General features: G+C 44.4%; 1 protein-coding gene across 1 annotated transcript; it reads right to left on the bottom strand.

Annotated features, from left to right (window-relative positions):
• Positions 1 to 23370: 23370 nt before the first annotated feature.
• Positions 23371 to 24734, bottom strand: NKX2-8 (NK2 homeobox 8). The gene is made up of 2 exons (XM_045901968.1): positions 24578 to 24734; positions 23371 to 23933 (listed from the first exon to the last, which is right to left on the bottom strand). Exons 1-2 carry the CDS (start codon positions 24732 to 24734, stop codon positions 23371 to 23373), a joined length of 720 nt encoding a protein of 239 aa, XP_045757924.1.
• Between the last annotated feature and the right edge of the window lie 992 nt (positions 24735 to 25726).

Raw genomic sequence — 25726 nt, forward strand, 5'->3', positions numbered from 1 at the left:
TGCTACTGTGATTTTCAACTCCTTCCGGTCTTTCTTGCTTTAACAACCTTGGTTAGTAACTTTTACTCCATTATTCTGACTCAACAGTCTGGAGGGCCCAAATGGCCAACCAATGAATCTCTAAGTGAGAGGTTTAAAACTATGGCCCAGGGTGCCTGGGTGGCTCAATCAATTAAGCGTCTGCTTTTGGCTCAAGTCATAATCTCCAGGTCCTGGGATCAAGCCCCACATTGGGCTCTCTGATCACTGGGGAGTCTGCTCCTCTCTCTCCTTCTGCCCTCCCCACCCACCACTCGTTCTCTCTCTCAAATAAATAAAATCTTCAAAAACAAAAACAAAAAACAAAACAAAACTATGGCCCATAGGCCAACCTCTGCTGCCTGTTTTTGTAAACACACTTTTGCTGGAACAGAGTTATACCCATTAGTCTATTTGTTGTCTATGTCTGCTTTCACGTTACAATGGCAGAGTTGAGTAGTAGACAGAGAGACCATATGGCTTGCAAAGCTGAAAATATTATTTGCTCTGTTTAAAAAAAGAGGCCAACATACATCCAGTTTCAGAAGAAAAACAGTGTGAAATAAGCACCATATCACAGTTTTGTCCATTTACTATCGTCATTCATTCATGGAAATAAGTGTTCTCATTACTCTATTGTCCAGGCAAGTAGAAAGTGTGAAATATTGCACAAGACAATTCAATCCCAAATATCACTTTTGAGCTGAAGAATCCTCCCATGGTATAAACTCATTTCAACCTTAAAACTGTGGGAGCAAATGAGGTATAAAACCCTTTGTTGTAAATCTCCATTTTCTTTATATTTCTTTAAATTATAACCAAAGCTTTGGGACTTCAAACCTCAATGCACTCTGAGGAATATTATCTAATTTGAGTTTCAAGGGCAGTACAAAATGAGCTTCAAGTTCTTTGGGGGACACAGGGATAAATTATTCCCATTTTACAGATGAGGTAACTGGGCCACCCAGGTGCCCCAATAAAATCTTTATAAGAAGTTTATACATAGAAAATGCTCAGGATATGCTAGCTAAAAGTTGGTCTTTTTCATAGGTACTTTGGGAGTTTTCAGTCAAGAAATCAGGAGTCTTAGGATTGAAGCCAAACAAAGATGGAATGTGAGAAGAGCTAAGAACAGCCAGGGAAAGGAAAGGGAGCCCTCAATCCCCTGGAGAGTGAACATATAAAGACCATGGTTTGGGTGATTATGGCTTTTGATGGCTAAAGAGGAAAACAAACAGTATAGAAAGCAGTGGGATCAGAAATTAACCAAACGTATCAGCTAACTCCATTTTAAGGAGTACAATTTAAGAGAGATAAAAGGCCAAAATCTCCCCCTTTTAAGCTGATATAAAGATAACCAGGTTACTTTAACTTTAGGGGGCAACTATGTGTGGTTGTGTGTCAGTGAGGGGGTAGAAGGAACACTGTCATTTCTTTTCCAGTCAAGTGATCAAACAGCCATTATCTTGAATTTAGTGCAGATTTTGGCCAAGCTATATCATCTCTTAATTGATACAATACAACTTGAGACTACCATCCATCTTGACAAATGCTTCTTGGCCTACCTAGGGACCTAGGACATTCCATTACTCATGCCAGACACCCAAATGCAGTTTTTTAAGCCAATTTTCACAAGGTGCCTGGTTAGCTCAGTCTGTTAAGTGTCTGCCTTCAGCTCAGGTCATGATCCCAGGGTCCTGGGATTGAGTCCCACATTAGGCTCCCTGCTCAGCGGGCAGTCTGCTTCTCCCTCTCCCTTTGCCCCTCCCCCCTGCTCGTTCTCTCTCCTCTCTCTCTCTCAAAAATAAATAAAAATAAAATCTTAAAAAAAATAAACCAGTTTTCACTGTCTGCCAAGTGTCCTGTTAAAGCTAATAACGGAAACTTGATATGACCACGGTGAAAATCAATCAATTTAATAATTGGTCCCTGAATTCCTCATTATTCCATCCTGTAATACCTAGAGAATTTGGTACCTAGCATCAAAATATGTGAACAATCCCGAAATATCTGCATCTTAGGCAAAAAAAAAAAAAAAACAAACAACCAAAAACCAAAATCCAACCACCTTCCTAGTAAGTTGTGTTGGTGTCCTGCAGATGACAGTCCCCTCCACCAGGGGTCTCTAGCTCACTGACATTATCTGAATCTAACTCTTCCCTGAGATATACTAAATCTGTGCGAATACAATAGCCACCAGCCACATGCGGCTATCTAATTTTAAATTAGTTCAGATTATATAAAATTTAAAATTCACTTCCTCAGTTGCACCAACCACATTTTAAGTGCTCAATAGCCACATGCGGCCAGTGGTTCTCACAGTAGACTCTAACAGCAGAAGTATCTAACATAGCAGAAAATTCTAGTGGACAGTATTTGATTAAATCCTGTGAGTTTAAATCATCAATGTAGAAATACTAGAAGTATCTAACATAGCAGAAAATTCTAGTGGACAGTATTTGACTAAATCCTGTGAGTTTAAATCATCAATGTAGAAATACTAGAAGTATCTAACATAGCAGAAAATTCTAGTGCACAGTATTTGACTAAATCCTGTGAGTTTAAATCATCAATGTAGAAATACTAGAAGTATCTAACATAGCAGAAAATTCTAGTGCACAGTATTTGACTAAATCCTGTGAGTTTAAATCATCACTGTAGAAATACTAGCTCAGGATCACACTGTTAAAGGGCCAAGAGGCAGCACCTCTCCTGCCGGTCCCAGCTAAGTCTTGAGTAGTGTGTTTGAATCCTCCCTTTGTCTAGGTGGTGTCCTGGGTGGGTGGTGAAAACGTTCTTTGTTATCACATTCAACCAACTGTCCCCTCAAAGCCAGCATGTTATATCATTTTAATAATTCATAGATATCATTTCACTTTTTCTATTATTGAGAAAATCAGGGCCGGAAAATTGTAAGAAAAAAAAATCAGAAGACCTTAAGTTTATCCCCAGTTTTGCCCCTAACAAGCTGAGAGACCTAGACAGAGTCAATGAACTTCTCTGGGCCTGAACTGGCTCCTGGATAAAACGAGTGGGGCAACCAGATAGATGTTCCCTAAGGCCTAAGACATTGGAAGTGCAGCAGGACTATAATGTGTACTCCTGATCAGTGAAACCAATACAAGAGGTTCCAATACGCCTACAATGTGTGAGCAGCTTCTGCCTGATGTCACAGATAAGCTCTAAAGTTACCGAATGGGGTGGTTTCCGAACAGTTTTGGGAAATAGAATTAATAAACATTCAGACTATATTAGACTATAATTGCTATTTTTGGTATAAATATCATTTTCCCTTTTAAGATGAGATGACGATCTTAAGAGAGAAAACTAGTTCCATTCTTTATTGCTAATATGTCACAACTAGTACATCACTTAGGTGAGAATAGTTCAAAAGTAATACTGTGGCTTTATTCCAAGGATCTCAGTGATGGCCTTAATCTAATTTTGTGATCATTAAAAACAAAAACAAAACCTCCCTAGGTGGCTCCCGACATCATTCCTCTCTGTAAGAGACCATTCCTTGACAGGGATATCACTCTTTTAACAGAAACATAGACATGGGCTATATTCTCTGTTCTACACACTCACATTCTGAATAAGTGGTTTAAAAAATCTTTTTTTTTTAATTTTAAAGAAAAAGATGAGCTTCTTTTCAGGGTTAATGTTCCCACTTCTCTCAAACTCTAAATGAAAATACGATCTGTACCTGGGGTTTCTCCCACAGGTAGTAATTGACCCTTCAGGGAGTGGGCCGAATCCATGCCCATTGGCAAGTAGCTCATTGTTTATCATGTCTATAATCCATAGAGGCCTGAATTTGAGGAAAATAAAAGACAAGATGGAGTTTCAAGGAGAGAAAATTATGAGCAGGAGGAAGCAAATGATTAAAATGGAAATGGTGGTCAGGAGCCTCTGTTGTTTCCCCCAGGTGCTTTGTGGACAGAAAAAAAAAAAAAACTTTTCTATCAAACTCCACCTGAATTCTTTCAACTACAATGATGCAAAGAAAATGCACGCTAATTATGAGCAGGAACATTATCTATTAATATGTTAATGAAGCGGGTTTGCTAATGGTGAAAGACTTGAATTTTAATAAAATTTTAAGAGCTTCTTGATTACGTGTTTGTTAGTCGATATGATCATTTAAAATTATCTCTAGGTGGCTTTACATGGAATAAAACCTACATTAGAACTGTATTTTCAACAGGCCTTAATGAAGCAGGTGAGGATACCATCTGTGACATAAACAGTGCCAGCCAGAAATTCACTTCAAAAGACATGTAAACTAGTTAACCGGTAAACATGTTATCATATCTGCCAGTAACAGCTTTCAATGTAGGTAATTTATTTATGTATTTACTTGCTAATTTTTTCAAACATATTTGCTTATGAAAATAATGTTCGATTGAATTAATGGATACTGCCTTTCAATATTGGGGGAATTTTTTTCATCAATAAAAAACAAAACCCCCTCTGGTGTCCTGTTTTGACAACATCCCATACATAGATGAAAACTGTTTTATCTGCCTAAACCCACACATTGTTTGAGAAAAGATGGAAAGAGACACCAAAGACCCCCAAATCAAAGCAGAATTAGCATAGACGCTTCACTAATAAGTTCCCATGATGGGAGAAATTGTGTTACCTGTTCTCCAAGATGATTTTGGTGTCAAAGTAACTGGTAATCCCTATCTGCCTCTCTAGAAGGTGTGTGAAGGCTCTTGGCTTCATCCTTCATCTTGCATGTTAGAAGCACAAGGTCTTGATTAGTGTCTGAACCTGGATTACAACCCAGGGCTTCTGAAGAGAGGGCAGGTGCCGAGGAGGCTGAGCGGAGCCCCAGGTGTAGAACAGGGTGAATCTGGCCTGGAGTCTCTGAGGACTGTGTGCAGTGGGCTGTTGTATCACTGGGCGGCTTGGGGTCCGGGTGTGGTGGGGCTGTGTCTTCTCCACTGCAGGGGAGGCAGTGATGAAGGTGTCAGTGAGGGAAAGCGAAAGTGAATCCTAGAAACCAAGGAAGAGCGACTAAGAACCCAGTCTCAAGTGTATAAGTGCCCATATGTTTAATGGGCTGAGAATGAAGGAAAGGGAAGGAGGTAGGTGGGTGGGATGAGGAAGAGCAGGGACGGCTAATTCTCGCCATATCACTCTGAGCTTCGAAAAGAGGCTGTGAGGAGAGATTATGACAGGAAATCACTTGAGAAGAAGCAACCCCATCTGAGAAACCAGGGGTGCTTCTTTCTGAGCCGAATTCCTTCAGTAAAGATAAGGATGATTCACCAGGTCTCTTCGTTTCCAGGAATCGGAATACTATTTATGTGATGGTGTCACTAAAACATACTTCTGTGACAGTCATTAGAAATTGCTAATACTCTCATTCTTTAGTGTTTCTAATGAGATTTTTTAAGATCTTTTTTTAAGGTTGTTAAGAAACAATTCCAGAAGGTAATTGCCATTTAAATGGCTTCTGATTGGGCCCTGGGTGAGTTTCTTTGAGGGCATGCTGCCCTCTAGGGGTTAAAGCACACAGCAGAGGGGAGGATTTCAGAGAGGCGAGGGCCCTGTGTGAGAGAAGGAAGAGCTTTCCTAGATGAGTTCGATTTTTCATAAAAATGATGCAGTGTTTTTGCATTTCAGCTCTAGAAAAAATTTATTTCATAGAATGTATCATCTATTCTAAAGGCCTTAAATAAAGCAGCATCAGATTTGATATATTCCTGGGGTATTTCCTTTATTTCTTTTTCTTAAGATTCAGTATGGTGTTTTTAAGATTTAGTATTTGGGAGGGTGTTGGTGGGGGCAAAGAGAAAATGTGTAGGCATTTTTATTTTTTTTATTTTTATTTTTTAAAGATTTAATTTATTTATTTGGCAGAGAGAGACACAGCAAGAGAGGGAACACAACCAGGTGGAGTGGGAGAGGGAGAAGCAGGCTTCCCGCCAAGCAGGGAGCCGGATGCGGGGCTCGATCCCACGACCCTGGGATCACGACCTGAGCCGAAGGCAGATGCTTAACGACTGAGCCACCCAGGCGCCCCATGTGTAGGCATTTTTAAACCATAATCGTCCCCCTATTCCTAATTATCCAGTGCGAAAGTCTCCTCCCCTTTATTGGTGACGACTTTCTGTAGGCCCTTCCACAGGCCGCCACAGGTAACTCTCAATGTTACTGAGCTGTTAGGACCCACAGTCAACAAAGAGCAGAACCTCTCTTTGAACCCAACTTTCCTCGTTCCAAAATCAGCGCGCTTTCCTTTTTGCCACCAGAAAAATACAACTGGCCATCACTTTGCGCATATATATATAAGCAAAAAAATCATATATATATATGATTTTATTTATTTATTTGAGAGAGAGAGAAAGCATGTGAGAGAGAGAGAGCATGAGCAGAGGAAGGGGCAGAGGGAGAAGCAGGCTCCTCACTGAGCAGGGAGCCCAACATGGTGCTCGCTTCCAGGACCCTGGGATCATAACCTGAGCCAAAGGCAGATGCTTAACTGACTCAGCCACCCAGGCGCCTATATATATATATGTATTATATATATATAAAGATTTTATTTGTTTGTTTGTTTGTTTGTTTAGGAGAGAGAGAGAATCCCAAACAGGCTCCATGCCCAGCAGGGAGCCTGAATCCGGTTTGATCTCACCACCTTGAGATCATGACCTGAGCGGAAATCAAGAGTCAGACACTTAATCAAACTTCCCCACTCAGGTGCCCCCATCACTTTGCTTTTAAACAACTTGTTAACTCTTTTTTTTTTACACAATAATCATGGCTTTAGTGTTGTTTTGTTTTGTTTTAATAAATGAAAGGACTGACAGATAAATATACCACAACCATACACTTTATCATTTGGTGACACATTTACCCCAAACCTCAATTTTGCCTAGAAAGGAAAACTCATGATGAAAAATGAGTATTGTGGTGGAGGCCAAGGGCCAGAGGGAGAAATTCGGGTCCTAAAGATTCAGGGAACGGCTAGAAAAACATACAATAACAATAGAAAAGAAAACTGCAGGCACAGGGTAGACTACACCAAAAAAGGGCAGAAAAGAGTTAAACGGCAACATTCTGGCATAGCGCAGCTGAAGTGCTTCCTCCATCACAGAAGCACGAGTCAGAGAACCGTGGACCTTTCTGGGTGGGATAAGGGCTCCCTCCTTGGAGGGCGCTCCCAGCTGGGACACTTCTCTTCTTTCCTCCTGCCTCCCCACCCCCAGCCCACTCTAAACAACATCAGCAACAAAAAGGTCAGGGCAGGCTGTAAAACCCTTCTCGCCGCAGATGCTGTGCTGGTGGACAGAGAGCTTGCGGAGTGGGCAGCCACAGCCCGGGGAACGGGGGTTCTCCAAGCAGGGAACGGCCGCAGCTGGTATTGTGCACAGTGTGCCCCGGCCCCCCCCCCCCCCCCCGCACATAAATCAGAGCATCACGGGATCTCAGGTTTGAAAAGGACATTTCCAATTGGTTTTCTTTTTTTGTTGTTTTTTTTGTTGTTGTTTTTTGGTTTTTTTTTTAAAGATTTTATTTATTTATTTATTTGAGAGAGAGAGAGAGTGAGAGAGCACAAGAGGGGGGAGCGGGAGAGGGAGGAGCAGACTCCCCGCTGAGCAGGGAGCCCGATGCGGGACTTGATCCCGGGACTCGATCCCGGGACTCCAGGATCATGACCTGAGCCGAAGGCAGTCGCTTAACCAACTGAGCCACCCAGGCGCCCCTCCAATTGGTTTTCTAAGCCAGCTATCTAAAATGCACAAATCCTTGTCTGAGCTTCCCTGGTCAAATGCTCTAAATTTTAGCAATTCCTTGCCTAAATTCCATTCGCTTAAATCTGCCTTTAGCTTGAAATGCATTAGTCCTCGCTCTGGCTGGTGCCGGTAGATTGAATAGCAAACATTTACAGTAAGATCTATCTTTCCTGAAGCCTGGCTCCCCATACATAATAACAGGGAGAAACCCTCGGCCCTCCCCGCCCCTCTAGTCCCACCACCTCTTACTAACACATGGTACAGAGGGCACACATACCGGCATGGTTCCTTTTCCGATGATGGTGTTGGTGTTATCAGTGATTGTCATTCTTTCTTCACAGTTTCTCAAAGCATCTCTGAAAGTGGAAAAAACAATGCTGACAAATCTCTGAACAAGAGCAACCCAGCCGTGTAGGGTCACCTTCTTTTTGCAAAAGGAACTGCTAGAGGAAGAAAAAAAAGTCTCAGTTATTTAATGTTTGAAGTTGCCTTGGAAAGTGGTCTGACATTCCCTCTTCTCTTTTGAATTGGAGCTGCTTTTAAACAAAGTAGGTATAAATCGATCTGTTAGCATGTGTGTGTGTGTGTGTGTGTAAAGAGAGAGTGAGTTGGGTCTCTCAATTGTTCACTTTCCCTCGTGCCTAACCTAATACATCCTGCAGCAGTTTCAGGCCAGTTCTAGTCCGGACCGCAGTCAAAATGGAAGACAGCCACTCACCACCTTCACACCTTCCTCCCATCTCTTCTTCCTTTGTCCGTGTTTGAGGAACTTTATTTTCCCATAGGAAGTTTCCCTTAGCCTTTCGAGATTTCATTCTCAAATCTTTTATAAATTGAACTATCTTTTTCTGGGGAATACGGCTTCAGAAAAATGGAGATGTAATATTCATCACCTCTATCTAATGATGAAATTAAAGGAGGATATCCTCAAGTTTATAAAGTGTTAGAATGTTTATTGTTTCTTAACACTGGAATTCTTATGGCTCATCTTCTTCTGTCAAGTATAGTCATCCCTGTCTTTATTTTAAACCAGTATAAGATCAGAGCACTCACTGTTACTGATGAGCATATTAACCTGTTTGGGCATAAAGAACTAAATGACCCAGAGTAAACTTAATGAGAAGAAATTTCCCAAGAAAATGCTAGATTTCCTCTTGCCTCTTCCCCTGAAGATGGGTTTGTTTCTAATTCAGGGCCAGGAATGAAGGTTTATGAACTCCCCCAACCCAGGCCCAACCCCAGTCATCCCAGTGGAAAAAGTGTTAGAACCAACGTCTCTGCTCAGGCCCCTCTGGGAATGTCCACACCCAGTCCACCCAGGCCTGGTCTTAGAGCGCTGTTGCTTCATGACTAGTAGATACACGTTTCACATTCATTTCCTGAAAGACTCATGTGTCGTCCACTGTATTAGGTGCTGATAGGACAGAGGTGAACAATTTACATAGTCCCTGTCCTCATGGCAGGTGAGAGAAGTAAATAGGCCACCATAGAAACATAGTTAGACTATGCCGTGGTGGGGAAACAGGGCGTGCTCTGCAAACATAGAGCTGATCCCCTGAAGCTGAGCTAGGCTTGGGGGACAGTCAGAAAAACCTCTCTGAGGAGGACATGTTTAAATCAAGGTCTGAAAGATACTTTGAAGAGGGAACAAGTGTGAAGAACTAGAAAGCGTTTGATGTCTTTAAAGAACTGGGGGAGGTCCAGGGTAACTGACTATACTATGTGTGGAGGGGAGGGGAGATTTGGTGAGTGCAGGGCATTGAGAGGAAAGCGTGGTTCATGGCAAGAAATGAGACTAAATAGTTATATCCCACATAAGGAAGTTTGGGCACGATTCTATGAGTAGTGGGTAGCTACTGCAGGGTGGTAAGCAGATGAGCAACGTGATAAGACATGTATCATATCAACATCACTGTGAGTACCGGGTGGAGAAGAAAAGGAAACATAGAAGCAAGGAGGAGACTGCAGTAACCCAGCTAAGAGAAGACAGCGAGCAGCCCATGACTGGACCAGAGTTTCCGGGAATCATTATGTCTTCCCTCTTTCATTCCCTGATGAAGATAAATCTCTGTGGGGTGGGTCAATCTGTTATTGATGTATATTAGTATTTCTTATTATATGTATTTTATGATGCTTTGACATCTTGGGGCCTTGCCGACAGGGGAGGGACTGCCCTTCCGGGGTTTTGCTAATTCCTGGAGATAGCAACTTGCCTCCAAGCATACCTTTCATAGGCAAACTAACCCTTCCCGAGCCTGTTGTCAAAAACCACCTCCTCTATCTCACTTTTGTACTCCTAGAGGCAATATTCCTTTGTCTTCATCACCCTAGGGCCAGGTACTGGACAACTAGGGACCACCCCTACAGCCCAGAGCCTACAGAAATTAGTCGGACCATCCAACCCTATGCTCCATCGGCTGCTTATCCTGCCTTACTCATTTCTTCCCACACAAATCATAAAGAAAGGTTTTTGCCCATGTTTCTCCTTGCTACTCTTGCCTCCTGCCTTACCTTGGCGCTTGCCCACATGGCCCTGTGTGGTGTGGCATGTCCTCTTCAGACTAGTCAGTAATGAACCATCTTTTCAACGGCAATTGTCTCCTGATCTGTTGTCTTCACCATCCCTGAATAAAAACAAAATCCTGGGTACGTTTTTTTTTTTTTAAGATTTTATTTATTTATTTGACAGAGATAGCGAGAGCAGGAACACAAGCTGGGAGAGTGGGAAAGGGAGAAGCAGGCTTCCTGTGGAGCAGGGAGCCCTATGTGGGGCTCAATCCCAGGACCTTGGGATCATGACCTGAGCCAAAGGCAGACGCTTAATGGCTAAGCCACCCAGGCGGCCCCCTGGGTACGTTTTAAAACAAGTTGTATCTCACCTAGGTGAGCCCTGTGATATTAAAGTCTTGAGAATCCATGACTAGTTTTCTTTAGACCTAAAGAAGGTCTTCATTTACTGCTCTTACATGCTACCCTACTATGTCATCCACCATAAAGTTTGAGAATATCAAGATAGCTAGAATTTAGAAGGCAACATACTGAAAAGCAGGTCCTTCACAGAGAAAAGCTCTGAAGATATCCAGAGGAGTCTCCTTGAGTCTTTGGCTAAATAATGATCTGCACATCAATGTGAGAAACTCCCCAAGGCTGGGAAAGGAGTAGTAGCCAGAACAATTGTGGGAGATCAACAATTACTAGAGATCAACAGTGCTGGAAGGTATGCATGTTTCCACCAACCAAAATGAAGAGATCGCATAATACATTGGCTGGAGTCCTCAGAAGGGTCATGCCTTAGGGATGGAGCTGAATTACTCCAAAATAAAGCCTGTTCTGGACCTACTCTAAGAAAGCTTAAAATCAAGCCTGAAAGGGATTAAAATTATCCACAAATACCTTAATGCCAGAAAAAAATTCAACAATCTTTAATGTAATACAACACAACACAGTAACAAGTAAATCAAAATACGCAATTCTTTATCCAATTGAAAATTACCAGGCCCTTAAAGAATCAGCGAAATATGATGTACAATCAGATTAAAAGGCAATCAATAGAAACAGAAACAGAAATGACAGGAAATCATGGAATTCATAAACAAGGACCTTAAAACAAGTATTATAAATCTTATAAACATGATCAAAGGTGTCAAGAGAAACATAAACTTGATGAGAGAAATGGAAGATATATATTTTAAAAGACCCAAATAAAATTTCTAGAAATAAAAAATGCAATACTGAAAATGTAGGGCGCCTGGGTGGCTCAGTCGGTTGAGCGACTGCCTTTGGCTCAGGTCATGATCCTGGAGTCCCGGGATCAAGTCCCGCATCGGGCTCCCTGCTCAGCGGGGAGTCTGCTTCTCCCTCTGACCCTCCTCCCTCTCATGCTCTCTGTCTCTCATTCTCTCTCTCACAAAAAAAAAAAAAAAATACTGAAAATGTAAGTGAACTATAAGACATTGCAAAAGACACTAAACAACACAGCATAATCAAATCGTTAAAATCCAGTGATAATGAGAAAAATCTTTAAAGCAGCCCAAGGACACAAGACACATTACAAAAAGAGAAATAAAGAATGATAGCAGACTTAACACCAGAAGCCACACAGGCCAGAAGACAAACAGCACATCTTTAAAGTGCTAAAAGAAACAAAAATACGTCAATCCAGAATCCCATGCTGAGTGAAAATATTTTTCTAAAAATAAAAGCAAAATAAAAACATTTTAAGACTGGGGCACCTGGGTGGCTCAGTCGGTTAAGCATCCGACTCTTGATTTCAGCTCAGGTCATGATCTCAGGGTCATGGGATCGAGTCCAGTGTCAGGCTCTGTGCTCAGCAGGGAGATTGCTTGAGATTCTCTCTCTCCCTCTGCCTTTGCCCCCCTCTCCTCATGTGCACGTGCACGTGTGCACATGGGCTCTCTCTCTCTCTCTCAAATAAATTAACTTCAAAAAGTTAGGACTGCTCTTAAATTGTGCTCACCACAATGACTCCACCATTTTGGTGAGTGCAGTTGACTCTGCTCCTCAGCATAGTTTTCTCACAAGACTTTTAGGATCAAGCAATTCCTGGCCAAGAAACAAAAGCAGAATCATCCCATTCCCTAATGGATTTGGATGCAAACTGGGTTCCAAGAGGAAACACTGGAGAAGAACCAGCCTGGGTCTCTGAGGAATAGCACATGAGATGGCACACATATTTATGCTGTATTAAAGTCACTAGTATCTTACCATACGGGCTGAAAACATCACCGCTATCTGAACAGTTGGACAGGTTTTATTGGGAAAATAATTTTTCTCTTTGTTTCTATGCTTCCCTACTAGTAGGTTGGTTCAGTAATAATGATGTGAGAACTTCTGTTTGAAAAACATTTTTAAGACGAACAAAAGCTGAGAAAGTTTATGGCAGGAGCCCTATGCAAAAAGAAATAATAAAGGATTTTTGGATCTACACAATGAAGAATCCCAGAGATGGTAAATATGTGCATAAATATAAAAGTTTTTCTAATTAAAAAAATATATTTTTTAAAAAGATTTATTTGTTTATTTTGGGGGTGATGGAAATGTTCTATATCTTAATTGTGGTGGCTGTTATATGACTATTTACATTTTTCAAAACTCAACAAATTGGTGAATTCTATTGTAGGTAAATTCTACCTCAATAAAGATGATAACAAGAGAGAATGGGAGGAGAGAAATTGAAAGCCGTGAGCATAAGCAAGTATTTAAAGAGTTTTGCCAAAAGGGGATGATTGTTGGCAAGGGAAGAGAGTCAAGAGAAAATATTTTTATTTTTGAAATGGGGAGACAGCAGCATATTTATATGCTGGTGGGAATGATGCAGTTGAGAGAAAAAAATTGATAATGTAGAACCAAAAGAGCAAAGTTGCTGGAGTGATGATATCTTTGAAGTAGACGAGCAGAGACCATTCAACTATGGTAACAGCTGGGAAGATAGAATATAAGAAAGCACCTGCTGTTAAGGCAGTGATGTGGTAGAAATCTATGGGATTTCTCTCTTCTGGTTATTTCAGTTTTCACAGTGAAATAGGAACCTGAGTATAAGAATGGGGGCCAAGGCAGAGATGGGAAGTTGACAAGAATCAACATGGTATGAAAGAGTCAAGGAGGATAAGAGGAGACTGAATGATCTAGAGATACCTAGCATGACTGCCTAGAAACGTTAAGGACTCATTTCAAGTTAGTGGCCATAAAGTGAGGCCAGTCGATGTGGTTCTGTGTTTTTCTCCAGCCATATTGTGATGACCTCAAGTGCAGAGTAGATGGAGAGTTGGATTCAACAGGTGTTACAGTTTTGCCTTGAGTACAATGAAGTGAGAGGGGCCAGGGGGCTGAGGATATGTTCAAATGAGTGATGATAATGCTTGTTGAGGAACTTAAGTTGGGTAAGCAGGAAAGTGAGGGCATCAAAGGACTGGGGGATAATGAAGGGTGGGAGGACCAATGGATTAGAATCAGAAGGCTTAAAGATGTACATACCACTTCAGTCAACAATCCATATTTAAGAATTTATCCTTAAGAAATATATTTTTTAAATATTTTATTTATTTATTTTGACAGAGAGAGAAAGAGACAGCAAGAGAGGGAACACAAGTGGGGGGGGGGGGAGGGAGAAGCAGGCTTTCCGCAGAGCAGGGAGCCCAATGCGGGGCTCAATCCCAGGACCCTGGGATCATGACCTGAGCCGAAGGCAGACACTTAACGACTGAGCCACCCAGGTGCCCCTATCCTTAAGAAATGTTGATGCAGATGCACAACACCTATAAGAATGTTCATTGCAGTATTTTATGTAACAGTAAAATTTATATTACATAATACAATTATATAAATACTTATCAATTGAAAGTTGTTTAAACAAATCATGGTCCTCAGTTAAAAACAGGTTTTGTGGGGCGCCTGGGTGGCTCAGTCGTTGAGAATCTGCCTTCGGCTCAGGTCATGATCCCAGGGTCCTGGGATTGAGCCCCACATTGGGCTCCCTGCTCCGCGGGAAGCCTGTTTCTCCCTCTCCCATTCCCCCTGCTTGCGTTCCCTCTCTCACTGTGTCTCTCTCTGTCAAATAAATAAAATCTTTAAAAATAAATAAATAAATAAATAAATAAATAAATAAATAAATTTTAAAAAATGAAAACAGGTTTTGTGTGATTATCTGTCAGGTAATACACAAGGCTATGCTGTGGCTTTAGCTGGAAGCTGGTTGATGAATTTATTCTCTGGCATTCCAAATTACTGTTGTTTGTCCTTCCATTGCTCTCATACCCATATGATTATATAACTAGACTCCTTAGAATAATTAATAATAAAGTAAATGAGAATGCAATTAGTCCTTGCAGTGGTTTTTATCACCTATAGATCAGTCATGGAAGAGTAGTCTCCACAGAAATTGCTCTCAAATTCAGCGGGTAAACACAGTGCCCTTTCTCATTCCTGATGATCACTGCTCATGGAGTATTCTGGTGCCCTCCTACCTGCCTGTAAAGTTGGGTGTTGACCACTCTCCCCAGTTGTCAGCAAGAGCTGTGGTAGAAACGTTCAAAGGAATGGGAAAAGAGCTAGCTCCTCTTTTCTGGAGACTGTAGCATAAAATGTATAGTCTATGTAGCGTATATTTTATAGTATGAAATGTCACAGTATGACATTTCTTCTTCTGGAAATGTAAAGGAATAATATCTGTTAGTATGCATATTTGGTCATAAACTAGACATTTAAGAACACAGATGTGGTAGATTGTATCACTATTCAAAATATCTGCTGCCCTTCCCTCCTTGTTGATAGTAAGCTTGAACATGAGACTGCTTTAGAGACTTAAATGTGAGAAGTGATATATGCCCATTTCAATCAGAAGCTTTAACAGCCATTGTATGATTCTGCCATGTTCTCTTTCTCTTCTGAAATGTATTATATGGGGGAGTATTCCTTCTGCCTAGGTCTCAGAAGGAAAACAGTGAAGGGCTGCAGGGATATGTATAGGTGTAAGAAACAATACTTTGTAATTAAGCCACTGAGGTGTTGGGGTTATGTGTTTTGTAAAACTTAGTCCAAGCTGACTGCTATGATAAATTAAACAAACCGAACACTACATTGGATGTATGTAAAAGCCTTAAGTGCATTCAGTAGAATGGAAAAAGGACTGCATTTATTCAGTGCTAACTATCACACGCTATTCATGCATTTAATACTCATATTAACGATATGTGATACATGGTATTATTTGTAGACAAATGTCGAAGGAACCAGGGCTGATAGTAATTTCACACACTGTGACAGCCAACATTCAACTGATTGTTCCCCAATCAAAGATCAATCAATTTCCCAAGTCCACATTCTTTCCACTCTTTCACACTGCCTTCTGAGTGAAGAAATTCTGAGTTTAGTTGCAGCTTTGGATAGGATGGACCCAGGTGAATTCTTTATTTGTATTCCAAATACAGTGAAGGAAAACTTTGTAGACAAGGTCGAAGTTCTACAATTGGAACCATTTCCAGAAAGAAGAAGAGCTAATGACTTATAGAGAAGGGCATTTCCTAGCAAACCATAGTCTAAAACCGAGTTCCAAGGCAGAAATGTGATGGTGGGATGATGAAGCCCAACAGACTGCTTTGAGGGGCTCTGAGGATTCCAAGCTTTAGCGTGTTGTGGGGAGGGAAGCAGTCTTGCTGAAGACCTCCTAAAAACAGGATGAAGGTAAGTCCTGAACAAGACTCATGAGGTTATTGGAAAGTAGGACCTTGTTAAAGTAACCATAGGTAGCTATGTTCACAGGGTTAAGGGTCAATCTAAAGAGAATTAATTTGGATTTTTTTAGTAAATATTTTGGCCTTTGTCTTTCTTACATGCAATGATGATCTGTTATCACGTCCGTGCAGAACTATTATCTTAGAACTTATTAGTTGCTAAGAAGTTAAAGTTCTCACCTTCTTTGGAGCCCGAATCCCTACACTTAAGTTCCTCAGCCTCCCTCTCTTGTCTACAAATTAGCTGGCTGAGGCATCACATAGTGACAACGATGGGAAAAAGTTCATGTTAAACAGTCTGCAAAGGTGCCTTTACAGAGGGACTGAAAGCAACTAAACATTCTAAAATCAATTTAGAATAAATCATTCCTCTGCCTTCCAAGGCTTCACACACATGGGTTTTAGCTGGTGAGGTTTCAGAAGTCCATGATTTCCCACAAGCTGGTGAATTATAGCTTCCCTGGAAACATTATTGCCCTGTTTGAACTCATGCCAACTTTGAAACAAACAGCTTCTTCTATGTCCTTTTGTCCTGCTTCATAGCCCACAACTTTGCTAACGGCAGAAATGGTTGTGGTTCCCAATGCATGACTCTTGATGGAGGCACAGTCTGAGGCTGCAAGGAAGAAGAAGCTGAAGGATAAAGGGGAATTGTTCTTTCCAAACATATATGATCTCTGTCATTTTTCTTTGTAGTTATAATTTGCAATGATACAAATGAGATTTTCCCCCTGCACTTTTAATCATTTACTTGAGTCTCCTGCTCATTACACCATTACATTAACAAGAGATCAAGTGTCATATGAAAATAACTATATTTAAAAGCACAGCTTATTTAAAATACAGAAATAATTATTTATACATTTCTGTATTTTCCATATTATCTTACAAAAAATATGTTAATTTTAGAGTGAGAAAGCCAATATCCTTCCTACATTGGTCTGGCAAGTGAGATTATAAATTAGTTTTTCTTTCTCATTGGCTCAGTCATTGGGCGTCTGCCTTCAGCTCAGGTCATGATCCCAGGGTCCTGGGATCGAGTCCCACATCGGGCTCCCTCCTCAGGGGGAAGCCTGCTTCTCCCTCTCCCACTCCCGCTGCTTGTGTTCCTGCTCTCGCTATCTCTGTCTCTGTCAAATAAATAAATAAAATCTTTAAAAAAAAAAGAGAAAAGAACTGAACATTCCCCAAATCTGCTTCATGCCCACTTATATATGTATCACATGCATGTATAGAATATTTACCTACTTAAAATTTAAAGGTTAATAGGACGGTTGTGGAATCAAGTTGTTCAGTTGTTGGGCATACCTAAAGTGTTTGAGTATATACTCATGTTCCTTTCAATCAGTGACAAGTTAGGTGCAGAAAAGAGAACATTCTTGTAATGTTTCCAGGACAACAAAATTCTGGGAGCTCTATTTTATTCATTTATTTCCCTGTAGTCCCCCCACACACCCAAATTGATAAAATGATTACCTTAAGGTAATGTTTCATCTACAAATATAGAAAATAAGGGAATCCTATGCTCTCTCTACATTTTGACTTTATATGTAACATTCCCTGCAGTGAATTAGGAGCACCATTGAACACTTGGTCAGACAAATGACTGAATCCATCAGTGTGATTAGGCAGTAAAAACAGCTTCCCAGGAAAAGCAGTTACTTCTTTACTCACCATACCAGGTTTCTTTTGTCTTTTCCTGATATGTTGTGTTTCTTGCTCTGTATTTCAATTTTATTGTAAAACAAACAAACAAACAAAAAACCACCTCTCTTGTCATTGCACTAATGCTTCTCTGACAATTTCAGACCCTGACATATGATGATTCAGGTTGCCTCTAGTTGAGAATTTACCTCCCAAGTTTAATGTAAATGTAAGCTGATAACTTCTTTAAGAGGAAGAGGGGCTTGCTCAACACACTATCCTTCAATAAAGCAGGAGGAGGAAAGTCTAACAGACATCTCAGATGAGAGATTCAAGGGCCCTTTTAATTTTAATGGACTGTTTGGCACTTTCGTCTCTAGTTTAATTTGCAAACAGCTTCCATTCCCCATCGAGTGAATTCTGCCAAGTATGTTATCCAGCCCCTAGGAAAGAAGGAGGGGGGGGACAGTTGGTATTGGAAGGAGAGAAAAGGGACAGTCCAATTCAGAGCTTTTAACTAGGAAATCCATTTGAAAACCTGTTGACTCATAAAGGACCACCCAGTCGGAATGCAGAAGGAAATTAAGCATGACCAAGGTCCCCTCAAATGTTCTTCCCATAATACTCTACTCACAGGAGCAATAGTGAAACTATAGCAGCTTTTGAAATTACATGACCTCAATAAGACCTGGAGATTTGTATTGGCTCATAGAGCAGGGTATTGAAGAGAAAATGTTCTTTTACCTCTAAAACATGATGATGCTACTTTTCTGGATAAACAATAAAAACTTCCCACTGAACATGGTTGGAAAAAATAAGAACCCCGTGTTTTTGAAATTTGGGGGTATGTGTGTGACTGTTTCATAGTCTAATTGATTCTTCCTCGTTAAATGCCCACTCTATATGGGTCAGCATTGAAGGGAGCACTGTTTGTTTCTTGGTGAGCTTATAGACTGAGTAGCATGAATGGTGGGTAAAAAGGAGAAAGGGGAATGTCATATACCTTCAGTTATTAGTCTGGATTGGGGGGTTGGAGGTGAGTTAAACGATGCAGAATTGGAATTCTAAAAATAATTAAGGAACCATTTAGTAAATTCCCTCCCACATATGACTTGGAAAAATGATGAACGACCCGGAGCAAGAAAATTTTTTCAGGCAGATCTTGAATAGTAAAGGATGCAATCACATCTGTAGAAATGATCATGCCCTGGGGGAGGGAGACTACTTTCTCAGCATTGCAAAAGCTCCTCTCTCTATTGTTCTTGTTTACAGATTACCTGCCTAGGCTGGTTGACTGAAACACATAGAACAGATAAACTTGGTTAACAAACTATTTAACCATGCTAAGCCCAAAATTAGCCTGCCTGAACATTTTATTCCTAAGTCTAAGATGGTTTAAAGCAGTAAAGTGCATGTGTGTATGTAAGAGGCAAGTTAATTGTGTGTGTAAGAGGCAAGGGAATAAGAAACATCTAAACACCATTGTTAGAAGGGAAGGTGTAGGTTAACCTGGGCTCAAATAACTTCCTTCTAACCCATCAGTAGCACATTATCTAAGATTCTAAAGTGCTAAATTGGTCAGATAAGAGACTTGCTAAGATGTAGGATCCTCTGAACAATGAGGAAAGAAAATTGAAGTGAAAATTGCAATCTCCACCCACAAGAGACTTAAGTGAGATGAAGTGAAAAGTGTTTACAATGGAAGAAAAGAGGGAAAATGTGAAGAGGATGATATTTAATAATAAAGATAACACTGGAGACCCAGGAAGGAGGAAGATGACTAGGGAAAGGGCCAGCAAAGCCAAAGTCATAAAGCTCCACAGGGGTCTGGGCCTGGGGGTTGGGAAAGCTTAGAGGAGCTTATCAGAGTCAGCCGGGACTCTGCCGAACGCTGAGTGGACAACTGGTGCCAAGGCAGAAGCAGCAGATGTTTTTCTGGAAGAAGAATGGTGGAAGGATAGTCACGGGAAAACACTGTGCCCTGCAACAGGAGCTGTGTCTCACTGATTGCAGGACAAGAATGCACACAGACAGACGTAGGGGCAACGCAGATGCTGTGCGCACAAGCTGGAGGTGTGGAGGACAGGAGAGAAGGGAAAGGGAAGGAAAGAGAGAAGGGAGGAAGGGAAAAACAGAGACACAGAAAGAGGCTAAAGAACACATCTCTTAGAGAACCATCTGTAAGGTAACCAGGACTACCAACTGGGAGAAATAAAACATAAAGAATGGGAAATCCTTCCCACCATGCAGTGAGTGAAATATGCGGGACCTGGAGCTAGAATGCGCGCGTTCAGACCCTCTCTGTCACCTCCTAGCTGTGTGACCCTGGACGGCTTACTTATAACCTCTTTGGCCTTTAGTTTCCTCATCTGTAAAGTGGGGCTAGCAGTTTCATCTCATGGGGTTGTTGTGAAAACTGAGTTTATTGAGTGAAAGAACTTAGAATATTGCCTGGTATCCAGGAAACATCAATAAATGTTAGAAACTACTGTGATATCATGTGATCAGCTTCTGTGAGTGGCCCTGAGGTATCCATAAGACTAGTTTATGGGGGTGCCTGGGTGGCTCAGTTGGTTAAGCGTCTGCCTTCGGCTCAGGTCATGATCTTGGGGTCCTGGGATCGAGTCCCACATTGGGCTCTCTGCTCAGCAGGAAGCCTGCTTCTCCCTCTCCCTCTCCCTTTGTGCTCTCTCTCCCTCTCTTGCTCTCTCTCAAATAAATAAATAAAATCTTCAAATAAAAAAAGACTAGTTTATGATGGTTGGGCAGTATATACCTTGTCACATCAAAATTACAATTGTCCTCCTTAGGGCGGTTTGCAAGGCGGCTAAATGTGGGTTAAACAAAGGATGATGATAACATTTTATGAGGTTTACAACTGCTTTCGACAAGTCACTTACTCCCACCCACTGAGCCTTGGTTTCTGTCTGTAAAATGGGGGTATGATACATACAATACCTAAGCTTTCCGTGAGATGAACTGTGAAAGTGTCTAGAACAATGTCTGGAACACAGTAAGTTTCAAAATAGAGTGTGAATCCCCTTTGGTTGGTCATGGGCAGCAGGTTTAAAATAGTCTCATTAGGGAGGGAGAGCCTAACTGTTCTCCCAGCTGCCTGTAGAGAGGCCTTGGTTTAGCTTCTCTTGTCAGCGCCTAGAAGAACTGATCTTCTAGGTCACACAGAAAACTGACATTTACCTTTCGCAGCTTATCTCAAGTGTGAACAGAAGAAAAATGACAGCCTGAGTCTTTAAAATGGGTCAGTGGTGATGGGAATATATTTTTAACTCTTCCCTGCAGTTTTTCCTCTCTAAAAGAAGGGGCTTAAAGGAAAGGACCAAGAGGAAGCAGGTAACAGTTTCTACACGATGGCTCCTGATGCTAATGTCACAGGAAATTTCTGCCCCCTTCCTGCCCAGGATACCAGCTGGCTTGCTGGTGGGCATCCTGCTATGGCTTTGACCACCTCACTGGGAAGCAGCTCTTTCTTATCGGGGTTGGACCTCTGGATGAATTTGGCTGAGGACATGCTCTCCCAAAGAGCCTCCTGGGAAGAGGGGCTCCATGATTCAGACCCCTCAGTATGGACCTCAACTTCAGTAGGCTTTCTCCACTTTGCACACCCCAAGACCTACTTCCTCTGTAACTCCAGGAAAAGAAAAGGCAAGAAACTGAACAGGTGGTGATTTTGCCCTTTCTCCTGAATATTCAGGTCTTTGCCACCACCAATAGCAGAAAACAAAGCTACAGATCTTTACCTCCATTCTTGGAGAAAACACTCCTTCTGGAGGAAGAGCATGGAAGAGCCAAGCACCCAGCCAGCTGACCACAGGGGCAAGTCCCAGCCAGGGCCTTCTTCAGAAATCCTTTCCTCCTTTTCTTTCCCATCTGTTCTGCCAGGGCTAACTGGGAAGCCCCTAGGGTGGTTTCCAATATAAGTCTTACAATGTCCAGGCTCCCTCCCCAGCAATCATTTATTAGAAAGAGGTTTTATGATACAAATTTGATAATCTCCCATGCACACTGGCACTGTTCTAATTGAAGTTGTAAGCCCATAAAATTCAAGCCCTTTGTCTTCCTGAAGGCCACAAGGTTTAAAAAGTTTTAAAAAGATACTATTGTCCTCTCTAACACCCACGACATTGTCACCAGGGACTGATTAAACAGAGTCCTGAATTGAAACAGTGCGGATTTTGTCTAGGTCCTTTTCAGGCCTGACAATGCCCTTTTCAGTTCCCAAGACAAAAGGAGGTTTAAGGATCGAGATTCTTCCGAGATAACCGCATCCATATGGAAGGCAAGGTGGCCAGCAGCTGAGACCCAAACACCCCACTCCCTTCCCCCTCTGTCCTCGCTCTCCCCACCCCCCAAAATTCCAGGTGATAACACAGCCTCAGCCACCCTACCTGGGGGCGGGGGAGAAAAGAGGGGAAGAAAACTAGGGTCTCAAACTGGCTCAGTGCCTACTCCTCACAGGCCTCACCGAGCCCTTGCTCCCTTCCCTGGATCCCATGCCTGAACCTACTCTCCTCAAGCACATCTCCTTGCAGTGGGCACCAGGGAGGCTGCTCGTCACTTCACCAAGAGGGGAAACACTTGCATAGGAAGCTCTGCAGCTCCCTATACCCAGGCGAAGGGCAGTTACAAATTCCAAGGGTGGAACCCTGGATCTCCGAGCTTAGAGTGTATCAGGACCGCGGGAGAAATGAGACCCACCAGCAGGTCCCACACCTTTGTTGGCCCACCCTGGCTCTCCAAATTGGTCTTCCCGCAGCTGGCAGCCCGGAGGAGGGTCACTTCCCCACCACCCTTTGATTTCTTCATTGCGCTACCCTCCCTCTCCCCATTCCACTCCAGCCTTGTGTAGAGCTAAGAAGAGGGAGGAAATCACAGATGTCAAGCGAGGCACTCGCAGGCTTAATTGGGATTTACAAATTCTACGGGTGCTCGGGTGCTCCTCAGGTCCAGAAAAGGACAGCTTGCGACCAGGCCTGAGCTGCTCCAACGCAGTACGCTCTGCCCCCAGTCTCCAGAGAGTCCTTGTGGGGAAGCTTATTGTCTTATCCTGGCCAACTGGGTTGACTTTTGGTGTCTGAAACACCAGCAGCTTCGGGAGCCCAGAGGGGTCTCCAAGTCAGCTCCCGCCACCTCCCGCAGACAGGGATCCCAGGGTTTCCTTGGCTTTATCCCCGCACCTCCCTCCCTCCACCCCTTCCCCCAACATCCTCCTAGAGCTGCGTCGGGACTGAGACCTGCCCTTCCACCCAGCCCGGGGTGGGGAGAATGGACTGGCGCCCTGAACTCCGGTCCGGAAAGCACAGCTTCCATCTACGTTCCCGGCAGGCGCTCAGGGGACCCAACCCTACACATTTTATTCTCGCACCACAAGGAGGAAAATATTCTATTTCTTTAAAAATAAGTTGCTTCCCATACAAATAGCTATTTAAAAATATACAAATAAGGTTTAAGCAATAAAAATCTAGCTCTGGGGCTGGCGGTCGAGGGAAGAGGAGAGGGGGAAATGCTGGCTAAAGTTCCCTGCTCAGCGGCTGGGGGAGCGCGGGGCAGGGGACCCCTGCGCCGAAGGAGATGGGGCCCGAAGAGAGGTGGGGCCGGGGGAACACTCCGGATCTCGGCTTCCAGCCCTGCTTCGGCCGCAGAGCCACTCCAAAGTCCGGGGTAGCCCGAGGTGCCCGCGCCCCGCAACGGCCTCACCAGTTCCAGGAGACCAGGGTTGGGGGCGCTAAGTGCTGGTAGGCGGGGAAGAGGCCGAGAGCCGAGCAAGGCCCGAAGGCGGCATAGCCTGGCAGAGGGCAGCTGGCGGCCGGGGACGCGCCGCTCTTGGCCTGGGCGGAGGCCGTGCTCAGATCGCCGCTGCCGCAAGGCTGCCCGTCGCGCACCAGCACGGGGACCACCACGCGGCGCAGCAGGCCCGGGGCGGCGCGCAGCTCGGCAGCGGCTGCCAGGTCAGGCGACTCCACCGCCCCCGGCGCGCCGGGGGCGCGCGCGCGCTTCAGCTTATAGCGATGGTTCTGGAACCAGATTTTGACCTGTGTGGGCGTGAGGCGAAGCAGGCGCGCCAGCTGCTCGCGCTCGGGCGCGGACAGGTAGCGCTGCTGCCGAAAGCGTCGCTCCAACTCCAGCGTTTGCGCCTTGGAGAACAGCACCCGACGCTTCTTCCTCTTTTCAGCGTCTGAGCCAGGAGACACCGGCCGAGTGCACGGCCGCTGCGACGAGTCGGGAAGGCTGGTCTCCGGGCTGCTCTCGTCCGAGGCTAGGGGCGGCAAAGGAGACACGGCCTGATGAGACGCCGGCTGCTGCTCGCGCGCGCGCGTGGAACCACTGGCCGGAGGGCGCTGCCACTCGCCCGCGGCTTTAGGGCTGAGACCGTTTCCTTCCCTGGGCCCGCATCTGGACACCCAGCTCTCCAAATTCAGCGACCGCATTTATACCACAACCTGAGACCGCGCCTCCTAAGAAACTCGCCAGGGCCCTCTTAAAGCAAGTCCACACTGGTCGCTGCGCTAGCAGACGAATTTACCGCAAGCTGGGGCACCAACCCTGGCCACGTCCGGGTCTACTGCAATAGTTGCAAAGCCTTGGAGAGCTAAGATCGCCACTGCTGCCCATCTCAGACCGAGGCCTGAGAACGTAGCCGTGTTTTCAGACATTTAAGTGCCGTTTCTTAAATATTTAAATATTGTGACCTCTAGAAACAGAAACCCAGATCCCGGGCGTCAGTGCCAGGCGCAAGGATCTGCTCTCAGGATGTGCTGACTAGGGAACGATTGGCATAGGGGTTTATGGAGGACAGAGCCTCTGGTTCGAAGGCTGGTTTTGACTTCCCAGGCCCGCATGGGTCGGGCGCGTGGTTCTGCTCCCGCCTCCCCACTCCCGCCGGGTCCTCCGCTTACTCACAGGGGTAGTGGCTGCGCTCGGATTCCAACCAGGTGGCGCAGGGGCCGGGCCCGGGAGCGCGTAGCTCCGGCTCCCGCCTCCGCAGGTGCTGTGCGTCCTGCTCGGGTAAATCCAGGAGGCTGCGCACGGTGAAGCTGAGGCGTCCCGAGGTGGCCATGGCCAAGGAGGGGAAGGAGGCGGGGGCGGGGCAGGCTGGGAACCGAGGGGCGGCCGGGACGCCGCTGCTACGGGTGGGCGCCAGAGGCGCACGCCATGCGCTGGCTGCCGGGATATTAGCGCGCTTACAGCTGCATCTGTTTATATAAACAGCTCTTCCCACGCGGGATGCTTTGAAAGCCGAGGTCCGGTTCTCCAGGGTGTTAAGTACCTGAATGAGTGCTGGACCAAAGACCGAGCGAGCCCTGAAAGTGCCACCTCCGCCCCCCCGCGCCCCGCCCTGTCCCCCGCCCCTCGGCGCCCCGTTACCTCCCAGAGGCGGCAGGAAGCAGCTCTACGGCATTAGTGATTCTGTCTGATTAGCCCAAAGTGGGGACAGATAATGGGGATTGTTACCAATGAATAACATCTTGGGTGGCGAGCGGTGGTCACCACCCGCCCGTCCCAGCCCCAGCTTCCTCCTCCTCCTGCGCTGACACGGGGCCTGGCCCCGCAAGAGCGCCGGCTGGGGTGGGGGCGGCATGGGTGGGTTTATGAGCGCCCAGGAATTTATTCCCTGTTTGCTTTATTCCTCGAGCTTGTTTGCTAGAGTGTTCGTTTCCCGCAATTATCCGGAAAGTGATTTACAAGGCGGCGTTAAACTCTGGCGCGCTCTTTTCTCTTTTTGGTTTAGGCCCCTCTAAGGAATCAGAGGCGAGCAATTTCAGGCGGGCACAGAGTTGTGACCTGGTTCCGCCGGCATCTGGGCCGAGGGTTTTGAAAGCCTCTAGGAACCACACCCCAAACGTTCCTCCCTTCAAGGTGTGCTGGGAAAGGGCTGGCAGTAAGTAGTACGGGAGCCCCGGCTCGGCGCCCGGTTCCCCAGACCGGCAAAACGCAGGCGGAATCCGGCCAAGCTGTTCAGGTCCTTAGTGCCGCCCCCGTTAGCCCAGCCCGGCCGCTGCGGGTCGTGGGCCCAGCCCCCGTGGCCGCGCTCCTCAGAGCCCAGCCCAG

This window comes from Mirounga angustirostris, unplaced genomic scaffold, assembly GCF_029215605.1.
Source record: "Mirounga angustirostris isolate CCGP_5_RB_7025 unplaced genomic scaffold, mMirAng1.0.hap1 SCAF_9, whole genome shotgun sequence".
Taxonomy (NCBI): Eukaryota; Metazoa; Chordata; class Mammalia; order Carnivora; family Phocidae; genus Mirounga; species Mirounga angustirostris.

What these genes read in the sequence shown, in the direction of transcription:
- NKX2-8 (XM_045901968.1), bottom strand. Translation starts at nt 24,734, where the DNA reads ATGGCCACCTCGGGACGCCTCAGCTTCACCGTGCGCAGCCTCCTGGAT. An exon ending in CGAGCGCAGCCACTACCCCT is followed by an intron (nt 23,934 to 24,577) that starts GTGAGTAAGCGG and finishes TGCCGCCCCTAG; the next exon opens with CCTCGGACGAGAGCAGCCCG.